This window comes from Oryza sativa, chromosome 3, assembly GCF_034140825.1.
Source record: "Oryza sativa Japonica Group chromosome 3, ASM3414082v1".
Lineage (NCBI taxonomy): Eukaryota > Viridiplantae > Streptophyta > Magnoliopsida > Poales > Poaceae > Oryza > Oryza sativa.
The window spans coordinates 32,445,622-32,457,629 of record NC_089037.1 but is presented as its reverse complement, the minus strand read 5'-3'; the positions used below and the strand labels follow the sequence as shown (position 1 = coordinate 32,457,629).

At 44.0% G+C, this 12,008-nt stretch overlaps 2 protein-coding genes across 2 annotated transcripts; one reads left to right on the top strand and one right to left on the bottom strand.

Moving 5' to 3' along the window:
- Nucleotides 1–3,211: 3,211 nt before the first annotated feature.
- Nucleotides 3,212–6,962, bottom strand: LOC4334193 (pentatricopeptide repeat-containing protein At1g77360, mitochondrial). The gene is made up of 2 exons (XM_015777822.3): nt 5,300–6,962; nt 3,212–5,144 (listed from the first exon to the last, which is right to left on the bottom strand). The coding sequence occupies exon 1, from the start codon at nt 6,771–6,773 to the stop codon at nt 5,319–5,321; it is 1,455 nt and encodes a 484-aa protein (XP_015633308.1). The 5' UTR covers nt 6,774–6,962; the 3' UTR covers nt 3,212–5,144; nt 5,300–5,318.
- A 90-nt stretch (nt 6,963–7,052) lies between these two features.
- Nucleotides 7,053–10,866, top strand: LOC4334192 (protein arginine N-methyltransferase 2). The gene is made up of 2 exons (XM_015777823.3): nt 7,053–7,772; nt 10,103–10,866. Exons 1-2 carry the CDS (start codon nt 7,082–7,084, stop codon nt 10,417–10,419), a joined length of 1,008 nt encoding a protein of 335 aa, XP_015633309.2. The 5' UTR covers nt 7,053–7,081; the 3' UTR covers nt 10,420–10,866.
- Nucleotides 10,867–12,008: the final 1,142 nt, after the last annotated feature.

Sequence of the window (12,008 nt, the reverse complement as noted above, 5' to 3'; positions counted from 1 at the left end):
GACTAGAAGATGCAATGTGTGTATGGCAGGTGGGACCATATATTAATAGTATAGTAAGCAACTATTGTATGAATTAGGGCATGTTCAGATTGTAGCCAAAATAAACCTTACCAAATTTTGGCATTGGCAAGATGGCAATATTGCCAAAATTTTGGCAAGATTTCTTATATATTTACTAAATTTAGCAACAAACTAAATATATATATTTTTTGGTAACTTTGCTAATGAAAATGGTATGGTTGAAAATAGCATAAAAGTGAACGGTCCCTTAGTTATTACTTCTAAATGAATTGACTATAAATGAATTGGAGCTAGTAGTGTAGTGTGCTGTCCTATTAAACTTGCTCTAGGCACCACCTGCTTGCCTGGATAGTACTCCTACACAGCTGCGGCCCCCCCCCCTACCTAGTACACACATGTGAGTCCCTTTTCGCTGGTAGCATCCGTGGCAATCTGGCATGATGGACGTCAGGTTTTGAGCTTTTTTTTTTGGTTTCAGGTTTTGAGCTCCCACATGCTCGTGGCGACCTCTTCACATGCATGTCCGTGCGGGCGCCGCGGTCCCAGGTTGGATGATGGATGGACCGTGGACGGACGGATCATAGATATTTCGCCGCTTTTCCTCGCCCAGCCCAAACGCGTGATTTGTGGTCAGTGGCTTTAGCATCGCTCGTTTTCGGTATCGGTTTCATTCATTCGACACTGTATCGGTTTCATTCACTCGACGCTGTCTGTGTGATCAGTTAATACTCCCTCACTAAAAAAACCAATCAATCCATTTAGATTCATTATACTAGATTATATCTTATCTTAAATTTAGATTTAGTTTTTTTTACAACGGAAGAAGTAGCAAAGAGTGAAAACGACATGAGAATAAAAATGGAGTTCTTAAAAAGAAGATTGAGATGTTTTTTTTTTGGTCTGTTTATGTTTGGGAAGAAACGCTATCATCGGATAGGTATATACTCCTTGTAAACAAAAGTTGATATAGATGTTGGCATTTTTGGACGGTACAAGCGTTACGCATTGATGTGCATTGTGCACCCTGCATCCCAGCGCACGCAACAGTGGTGATATCATGCTTGGTGTGGCGCGGTGCAGCAGTGATAATCTGTGTCCTCGTACCATAGGGATTTGTTTTTCTTTTTACCTTTTGAGAACATCAAATAGCACAAATTTCTGCTTAAAAATGTTCGAAATGCTGGAGTTTTTTATCAGGTTCATTCGGACGGCATTTCTGCACGAAGTGAATCGGCCCTCTCGTCGTTGAAGTCACGATAATGGCTACGAGGAGGCTATCCACTTTGATATTCTCCCCTCTGTATGGCCACAATCTAGGACAGCCAGAGCACACTCACCCACAAGCCATTAAAAGGTCCTCCTATGCCACCGTGCCGGCTACAGGAAGGAGACGGATGTGCGACGCCGCTGTGCTGTGCTGTGCCCTGACCTGACTAGCCGTTGGACAACAGTACACTGTGCTGCTACTACTCCATCCGATCCGCATCTAGGGCTGGTTTGCTTGAGGGCTAAATTATACTTACCAATATTTGTTAATTTTAATAGTGTTTAGTGTCTGTTTGGTTTGAAGCCAAATTTTGGCATGTCTAAAAAATAGGCCATTTCAATAGTGAACTTAGGCTATTTTGGCTTCAATCCAAACACAACTTTATCTTACCAAAATTAGTCATGTTAAAACTTACTAAAATTTAACATTGATAAAATTTAGTAAGGCCTGTTTAAACTACGAACCAAACCAACCCCTAGCGACGAACAATGCTGCCGCCCACAGTAAGCTGCGGTCAAAAGCTGATCCTGGGGGATCCCACTCTCCTCGAGCGGTCGGCACTGGCACCGATTGCCGCGCATGTCGCGCCGTGCTCGCGACGGGGCATGTCTTGGCGGGCGCCACCAGACCGATCCCTGACCCACCTCCCAGCTTCCCATCCGAACCGAGCTTGAGAGCAATTTTTACAGCTAACTACTTCATCCGTTTCGTAATGTAAATCTTTCTAGCATTATCATTATTCACATTTATATGGATATTAATAAATCTAAATATATATATGTGTCTAGATTTATTAACATCTATATAAATATAAGCAATGCTAGAAAGTTTTACATTATGAAACGGAGAGGGTATTGATTATTAACTTACATTAGTGTTAATAAATGTATAATAAATTAATTATAAGGTTGATTCTATTTCTTCCCTCCTCTTTTTCCTTCAGGATGAATTCAATGTAAATATTTTAAAGCATGTGTATAGATAGTTTTTTTATGAGAACAAACATTGCTCACTTTTCTTTATCTTTTTCATCCATGTAAGGCCGAGTTTAGTTCTAAATTTTTTTTTTCAAACTTTCAACTTTTCTATCACATCAAAATTTTTCTACACACACAAACTTTTAACTTTTCCATCACGTTATTTCAATTTCAATTAAACTTTTAATTTTAGCGTGAACTAAACACACCCTAAAATAGTACGTAGAAGTTGGTTTACAGCGGAAATTTAATACGGGTGAGCGCAGCAGCCAGCACGGGATAGGGTGGCGCCACCGTTTTGACCTGTGTAACCGTTATTCGTCTTTGCTTTTGTCTCAAAGCAACGGGAACCGCCGGGGCGGTGGGCAGTGTCACGCTAAAATGAATGCTGCCACGGCCTGTTGCTGGTTGCTTGGTTGTGGCCTTGTGGGTGGGGTGCTCACGCTACTGTGAAATTTAGGTGAGCACTGCAACGAATTTCTGATCTGATCGTGGATTCGTGTGTCCTGAAAGAGGGGGTGAGCAGAGCAGGGAAAGAGATCACAATGCTTGAGTGGCTCTTTGGTTTCCAGGGACTTATTCCAAGTCCCTGTCACATCCGATGTTTCGACACTAATTTAGAGTATTAAACATACACTAATTACAAAATCCATTTCATAACATTGGACTAATTCGTGAGACGAATCTTTTGAGTCTAATTATGCCATAATTTTAACAATGTGATGTTACAGTAAACTTTTGATAATTATAAATTAATTAGGCTTAAAAAATTCGTCTCGCGGATTAGCTCTCATTTACGAAATTAGTTTTTTTATTAGTCTATGTTTAATACTCTAAATTAGCGTCCAAACATCTGATGTGACATGGTCTACAAAATTTTAGCCCCATCTAAACACCCATGAGTGTCTCAGTCGCTGTCCATTTTAACACTACATACTCTGTACAGTTGTTGTTTGTACTATCAAGTATATCGACCAAAAGTAGTTGCAGTACAGCTCAGAGAAGCAAATGTGTCAAATGAACAGACCCTATCAACCTAAATCCTTGATGCTACAAACAAAAATAGGTGTACTATACGTGGAAAACAGACAAGATTCATCACATCTCTGTTTCCTTTCGCATCATAGTGTGGACTAACTAATGAACTTCCACAAAATAAAACAGAACAAAACAAGCAGACTGCAGACAGATAGAGGAGCATCCATGAGCTCAGCATCACAGCAGAACGGGCTGGTTTGAGCCACGCATGGTCCACAACAGGCCAAGCCCGGCTGGTTAGCAGGATTTGCCTTCATGCGTCCATCACTTGTTGGCCCGTAAGAATAGTTAACTCCAGTTCTTAACTCCGGACGATCGATACATCATGATCTGCTCACTGCTATAGTATGCCTAGCAGAGTAGTAACAAGCAAGGTTCATTCTGGCACGCTAAGATGGCGTGATGACACATTGACACTTATAGGAGTGCGAGCTAGTTTTGCACAACATAACAATTTTGTGTTTCCAGAAGCACAAGGGATAGTTTAAACTAGCATAATATCCCAGGTGACAGCACATCTCGACAATGTTAGGTATAGTTATATTTCTTGCACAATAATATCCCAGTTGTTTGTAACAACTCACACAGAAAGCAGTGAAGACATATGAAAAATTTTCTACTGTTTACCTTGCTTGTCAGCACATGTACATACTGTGCAGTGCCTAGCTTCAGCACAGGGTCAAATGAGCAATTGTCCTTTGTTATTTTGATGTCACCTTCTGCTCTATGAATTATAATCCTGCAGTGAAATTTGAGCTCAATAATTTCCTTGCATAATTCTTAAATTCTTCATCTTGAGGTTCAACCGTTCAACAAATTCTCCAACTTTTCATGGACAAGGGTTCAGTTCTTCATGCTCCACTGATCATTTGTACAACATAGATGATATAGTGGATTTGTTATTCTGCAGTATGGCATGAAGACATGAATTGAGAACATCATCATTCCTAACTGACAAGTTCTTGCAGGATGCTTGCACCTAATAGCTCATTTGGATCAGCTAGTGCATATTGATCTCTTTATGATGACAAAGTCTCAATCTGATATTGCAGCAAGTAGTCACCTAGCTGGTTAGCAGTCAGCAGTTGAGCACTTTAAGCACAAACCTTGTGATCAGCAGACCACTGGTATGTACGTTGCCAATACGTTGTACAGAAGAGTTTGATGATGATACCATGGCCAAGCCTTAAGGTCTATTCTGGATGCAATTGGATCATGTCCAATCCCTTTCAACAGGGAAGTTGACTAAAATCCCTGTTGATCCGAATGGAATGGATGAATTGCAATTCCTTCCAATCCAAACAAGCCTTGATTGGACCTCCACTCATCCTCCTGCCGGGGACACTCACATATGTGAATAGCAAACATCTCAATGTGTTGCAGCACATTGGGACTCAATTCACATCACACCGGGCATCGACGACATCAGAAACCTACAACTTTTTCAGCGGCCAACGAACATCCCAGCAGCTCACCATCGCTCCTTTATTCTTCTTTGTTTGTTGGGTATTTGGAATCATCGTCATGATGTAATCTTCAGAAACCAGGAGCCCTCCTTTTAACGATTACTTCGGCGCTGCATAGATGACGCCACTCTCTGGGTCGAACGCCTGAAAATTCAAGACAGACAGGTTGCTTCCGCTTGGAAGCATGTACTCTCTTCCCCCCTACTTGTTTCTTCCTGATTAACTGTAATGGCAGTGTCGCTGCACTCTGCTGATCCATCTCCCTTTGTATCAGACTTGCTTGTTTATTTAATGGAAATTCAGGTGGGGAACCTCTCCCCTCCGGTGATCGTTCCAAAAAAAAAAAGTGTTGCAGCACATCAAAATTTATGAACCCTGAAATTAGCAGCAAAATGTTTAGGAGTAGCATAAATAATGGACTAGTGCACAAAAAATAACAAATGAAGAAATAAAGTGCATAACATATTGAACATTGATATAATTTTAATGGCGTGTATGAAAACATATGACCGTGGATCAAGTGCTCATACCATTATAAGATATGAATGGTCAATCAAACAAAGGTTCCTGAATCAGGATGTTCATTTTCTCAACAAGAAAGTCAAGCACATCTTTCCTTCCTTCTTTCAAAAGCAGCTGCCTTAGCTTGCCAAATGTTGAACCGGGAGGTCTGATGCCCTTCTCTATCATATCTTCAAGCAAAACACAAGCTTGACTAACCTCACGCTTGTCACACAACCCATTGATCAGTACAGAGAACGTGTGCATGCTTGGGAGAAACTGCTTCAACCTCATATACTTCCATACCTTGAGTGCCATCTCTACCTTGTCATTCTCACAGAACATTTTTATCATCATGGTGTAAGTATCACAGTCCGGTTGGCAACACTTAATCATGCGGCGGAATACCTTGTATGCTTCGTCATCCCTTCCAAGGCTAATCAGATGATTAAGGATGATGTTCCAGGTCCTTGAGTTTGTAGTGATTCCATGGCCCTCCATATCATTAAGGACTCTAAAGGCATTCTCAAATTTTTTCGCTTTGCAGAAGGCAGAGACAAGTGCATTGTAGACAACAATATCTGGCACAATCCCATCCTTCTCCATATCCAAAAATGTTGCCACAGCATCCTCGATCCTCATCTCAACGCCATAAGTATGCACTAAGACACTGTATATGTAAGTTGTCGGTTGGCATCCCCTGGAGGTCATGTCCTGCACCACACGGACAGCTTCCTCAACGCGGCCTGTCTTGCAGAGTGAATCGACCATGATGCCATAGGTGACAATGTCCGGCTCACAACCAGCGTCAAGCATCTCACTATAGACCTCTCGCATCTTTGGGAGGTTAGGCGCTCTCCCCCATCCCTCAAGCAAGATGCTATAGGTCTTGGCATCGGGGCTGAACCGGCTATTCATCTTGTCAAAGATCTCCTGTGCTTTGCGCACGTTCTTTGACTTGCACAGCGCGCCAAGCAGGCTATTGAACGCGGCAAGGTTAGGTACCACGCCATACTTCTCCATGACGTTGAAGGTGTAAACTGCCTCATCAACCTTCTGCGCCCGGGCATACTTCCTCATGATGATGCCGAACGTCTCGACATTGACCGCGCCCTCCCGGCGCATGACAGCCACGACGTCCCACATGAGCTGGTACTGGCGGATCTTGGCGAGGGACGCGACCACCGTGTGGTACGACCGGACGGTGTGCGCGCAGCCGCCGCGTTTCTGCCTGCGCGCCCACTCGAAGAACCGGTACGCGAGCATCCCGGCGTTGTCGAGGCGCTCCAGGACGCGCTCGGCGACGTCGGGCGTGACGCGGACGCCGCTGTGGTCGAGCTCGTGCTCGACCGCTGAGGCCTTCCGGCAGGAGATGATCAGCTTGAACAGGCGCTTAGCAGGGTCAGCGGTGTCCACCAGGGCGTCACCGCCGCCTACACCGCTGCTAAGCATTCTAACAAACACCTTGCGTGCATCAAACAAGGTGGGGCGAACGCCTCCCATACCGCGATTACTTCCAACTTCCAAGAGGCGGCAACGGGAAGGGTGGAGAGGTTGACGGCGACGGCGACCGTGAATGCTTAGATGGCGATGGTGCCGGTGCTAGGGAGGAAGGGAAACGACGCGGCGAGCGACGGCGGCGGGAGGACGATGCAAGTTGCGAGTGGAGGCAGTTGGATTTTCCAGAGGCCCACGTAGACGAATCAGCTGGGACAAGCTAAATGGGCCGGAAAATGGGCCCAACTCCGGCTAAAACCTCAAAAAAAAAAATTCGAGGAGGGCGAGAGGTATCATCCAGTTGCACACCGAAAATGGCGGCGGCGGCGGAGAGCAAGGCGGGGAAATCGCCGGAGGAGCTCCTCTGCGCGGCGGCGGAGTCCGGTGACGCGGAGGCCATCACCGGGCTCCTCGCCGAAGGCGCCGACCCGACCCACTTCGATGCCTCCGGGTTGACCCCGCTGATGCACGCGGCCACCGGTGGCCACGCCGCCGTCGTGCAGCTTCTCCTCGACGCCGGCGCGCCATGGAACGCGCTCTCCCCCACGGGGATCTCCGCGGGAGACCTCGCCTCCGATTCCGCCACCTTCGACCTCCTCCTCGACCACGCCCTCCGCTCCGAGCTCGTCCTCGGCACCGTCGCTCGCCGCCAAGCGGGGCCCGCGGACTCCCCCGCCGAGAGCTACCTCGAATCCAGGGTTTCATTCAGCGAGGAGAGGGTGATGGACGCGGATAGCAAGGCCGTGATGATGGAGTGGGAGCGGCCGCTGATGGAGGCGCACGCGCGGGCGGTGTGCTCCGGCGGCAAGGTGCTCAACGTGGGATTCGGGATGGGGCTCGTGGACACGGCGATCCAGAGGTACGAGCCCGAGGAGCACACCATCGTCGAGGCCCACCCGGAGGTGTACGCCCGGATGCTCAAGCTCGGCTGGGGCGAGAAGAAGAATGTCAAGGTCGTGTTCGGACGGTGGCAGGACGTGCTCCCGCAGCTCGGCTCTTATGATGGTATAACGAAAATCTTTCTCATTTTCTTAAGTTCAGCATTGCAATGTGTGAGCTCGGAGCCATTGCTTTGATTGCTCGTTTGGGCTGTTGGGGAACGCGGATAGATAGTTGAGACTGTTCTGTCAAATGTTGTTGGTGTTATTAGGATGAGTTGTCCAGGTTTAATCACAAATTCATAGTCCTGTCAGGGTTTATTTTCATAGTAGCATTTCAATGGTCTTGGTTTATGGGTTAGGAGTTGTAGCTAGAGCAACAATGTTCAAACGTGAAAGCTAGAAGCTGGTAGGATTCCTATGTAAATCTGTTGTGTGCATGCGCGCTAGTAGCTTGCAATTTATGCATGTGTGATAGCTCTTTTAATCTAGTAGTTGTGCATTGTGGACCGTCAGAGTTGTCGGTCTCTTGTTTTGAAGGGATTGCAAAGCAGGTTAGTGCATTAGTTTTGTTTTAGTAATTTGTTTCTTATGCAAGTTAGTATTCCCTCTGTTATATAAGTTGTGATATGGTTTTCACCGTTGAACAATGAACCATCAATTTCTTTTAGAGTGCATTATCAACAACTACAAAATTAGCATAATGTGAAATAACTGTCAAATATGAATCCAATGGTACCACTTGTATGTGTCTAAACATATGCCTCTAGGCTAATTCTAAGGCTCCGTTTAAAAGAGCTGAATTGATGAGCTTATATGTGGCACACAAAATGAGAACAGTCATCAGCATAAGATCAATTAAGTATTAGCTGTTGTTCTGTAAAAAAAGTATTACCTATTGCAAACTTGAAAAATGGATTTATTTTATTTTTAAAAGAAAGCTATATAGAAAATATTTGCAAAAAACATGTTGCTAGTTCATAAAGCATGCTAACGAAAAGCAAGGAAGTAGCTAAACCAACTAGCTGTTTAGAAATTAGAATGGAGCCTTATATCTATGAACAGAGGGTGCAAGAACAAAATGTGTTTTACAAGTTAAATAAATAAAGAAAAATGCTTTAAAAATGAGCCTAAAAAAATTCTAATCAGGTGATTATGTATTTTATGATTGCTGGGAATATGATATTTTTAAAGAGTTTATATCTAGATAGTTTTTTAGACCTCAGAAGTTAGTACATCTTTAGAGACTTCGCATTGGCAAAAGGAATTTCTGTTTATATTTTTATACCCAATATAATTGCAATACCATGTAAAAGAATTTCTCTTCGATTCATAAACATTTTAATATTTTATACTGTAGTCTGGAGTTAAATAAATTTTGAAATGGGGCCTTGTTTTTTTTTTTTTAAAAAAAAGAAACTGAGTGTAGTTATTATATTTTTAATATATGCCTATTTAAACTGCAATTGTGTTAGAATGACTATAACTAGTTGATATTTCAGTTGCTGATAAAAGCTTGTGGTACCGTTTGAGTAGTGTAGCAATCTATTCAAAGTTGGTGAGTACCTCTCATGGTCTCCTGGGAGGAAAATATCAAATATCTACTAGATGATACTTATGCATCTTCCCTTTTTTTTTGAAAAAAAAAAGAAATTGAGTGCATGCAAAAGGTGCATAGTGTCTTTTCATTGTCTTTTTCATCAGCAAAGCTTGCTAATCCTGAAAGTTGTAACCATAATTGTCAATGAAGACAATTTACAGTTATCACTGCACTTTATGGCAATTCATTGAACTGTGAGCACTCAAATTAACAGCAGTGCGTGCCTCTGTACAATACAAGGTTGGCTATGTCAAACCATGTGCTGTTAACCATGCCTGACTCTGACCTGCACTCACGCAGGCTCATGTGACACACGCCCAAGCTTACTTTTCTTGGAGTTTTTTTTGACAATATCATGGTAAAGCAAGAAAGGAGTCTGCAAGTGACTGGGAAATTGCATTTTGCTATGTCTGTTGAAAAGGATCTGCAACTTGCTTACAGGATTTCTACCTTTTGGATTCGTCTCAGATTTCTGCAGCCAGTGATAAATATGATGCTATACTCAATAAAATCATTGCATTGGATAATTCAGTCCTCCTTATTCATTACTATCCAAAAATGTTTGTTCATGTTTATTTCATTACAAAACAGCATGGTAATCAACTTTGTGGTGGGCCACTATTATTAGTATTTTTGCCTTTTGGGGGAGTTTGATAAGCTGGTACACTTTTCAAATAGCATTTTAGTATATATTGATATGTAAACTCTAAAGTATTTGATCCCATTTGTGTTGATTGGTGAGTGAAAGTAATCTATAGAGAAATTGCTTAAACTATTTCTGTTGATTACTTAAGCTACTGAGACATTGCCAAACGCCCAAATCTCGTCTAACGCCTTGTGATTCCTACAATGCGCAGGTATATTCTTCGACACCTATGGAGAATACTACGAGGATATGAGAGAGTTCCACCAACATCTTCCTAAGCTATTGAAGCCTGGAGGGATCTACTCGTATTTCAATGGCCTCTGTGGCGATAATGCCTTCTTCCACGTTGTGTATTGCCAGCTCGTAGCGTTAGAGTTGGCAAATCTTGGCTACTCGACACAGTTCATCCCGCTCCCAGTCAAAGATTGTCTTTCAGAGGAAATATGGAATGGGGTGAAGCAGAAATACTGGCAATTGGATACTTACCACCTCCCAGTTTGCCAAGCAGAATCAGAACCGGAGCAATAATCCAATGGATTGTCAGCAAATTGTGCTAAGCGTCAATGGCCAGCAAATTGTGCTAAGCGTCAATGGCTGGCTGCTTTGGCTGCTGCTACGTTTGTTCAAGCGTGTTTCTGAATTCCATACACCATCTCCGGAGCTGGAACTTCCATCGGGCATGTGACGTTTCCACTGCAATCGACTACTAATCTACTCCTGTAGATGCTTATCGGCTGTGGCCTGTAGCCAATGAAAGAGAACTTTCACCGAAACTTTGTTTTCTTGGCAGTGATGTTACAATTTTGTTAGGTCTGCGAATGCTGCTGTTTTTTTTTCTTTTTTTCGTTCCAAGCCGCCCGTGTCGTTGTTCTGGAAAGGCGGGAACAACACCTAGCTTTCCCAGTTTTTTTTCTCAATGTTCTGGACGCGGTTCTCTTCTTTTCTGCAGCAAACAAGGATAGTTCGAACTCGTTACTCCTACATTCCTTTGACCTCTTTTTGTTTGTATGGAGCGACACGGAGTTAACGCAGTCACGTATCTCACCAAACAGTCGCACCTCCATCGATCCCGTGAAATACGGCAGCAGTGTGCTAGTGCACCATCCACCGTAGCAAGTTTTTTCTCATGTGTGATAGTTCTAGGCCTTTCTAGAAACGTCCCTTTCCGTGTGGAGTGGTCCATGGAAAAAATGCCGACCTGGGCGTCGTGTACGAGCACCACTTTGGTCGCTTGCTTAGCCCGGAGAGTATCCGTGTCGCTGCACTCGGTCTTGTACTCGTGTTCATTGAATACTGCCGCTACTTGCAGATCTTGGTCGTGAACTTGTACCAAAATTACTCCTGTACATATTACAAAAATTAAAAAGAAGTACGAGTACGAGTACGACTACCACTACTACCAGTACAAGTACTAACAATAACCCAAGTTGTTCACCGATTCTTCTGCCGGCGGCAGCGGCACGCGAGGCCGGCGATGTGAATTCGCCGGGACGCACGCCGGCGGGCGGCGGGGACACCGCCGCCGGCGTCACGGGCGGCGCGGCGTGACGTCAGCGTTGGTGTTCAGCGAGCTCTGCCGCTTTTGCCTTTCTGGAAGCATCGGCGGGGGCGACAGCTGTCCAACGCTGGGGGCTAACCGGCGCAGCACGTAAATATCTGCCGCCACTCGCATGGCTGCCTGCCTGCCTATCAGGTTTTCAGGCGGCGGGAAGTCTACTTATCATCATATACAGCTGTTCGGCTAAAATTAAAGAAAAAGGAAGGAAAACCACGTCTGCTCCGGAATCTAAGGCTAGTGGAGGAGCAAGTGTATATTGCAAGTAATCAAGTCGAATCCCCGTACATTATTAACAACATGCTAATCTATTACTCATATCTTAAAAAAAGTTAAAAGCATGCTAATGTGTACACACTATTTCATCCGTCATCACACCTCCTAGATACAACTTCCTTATCGTGCTACTTGTGCGGCTGCGCTTTATCTTTTCATACGAATGATGTGTCGACGTTATCTCTTTAAAATTGATTTGTCATCTAACTATGCTGTTGTCATGTACTACTACACTAGAATATTTTACTTATATTTTTAGAACGGTGATACTCTCGTGAAGTATACT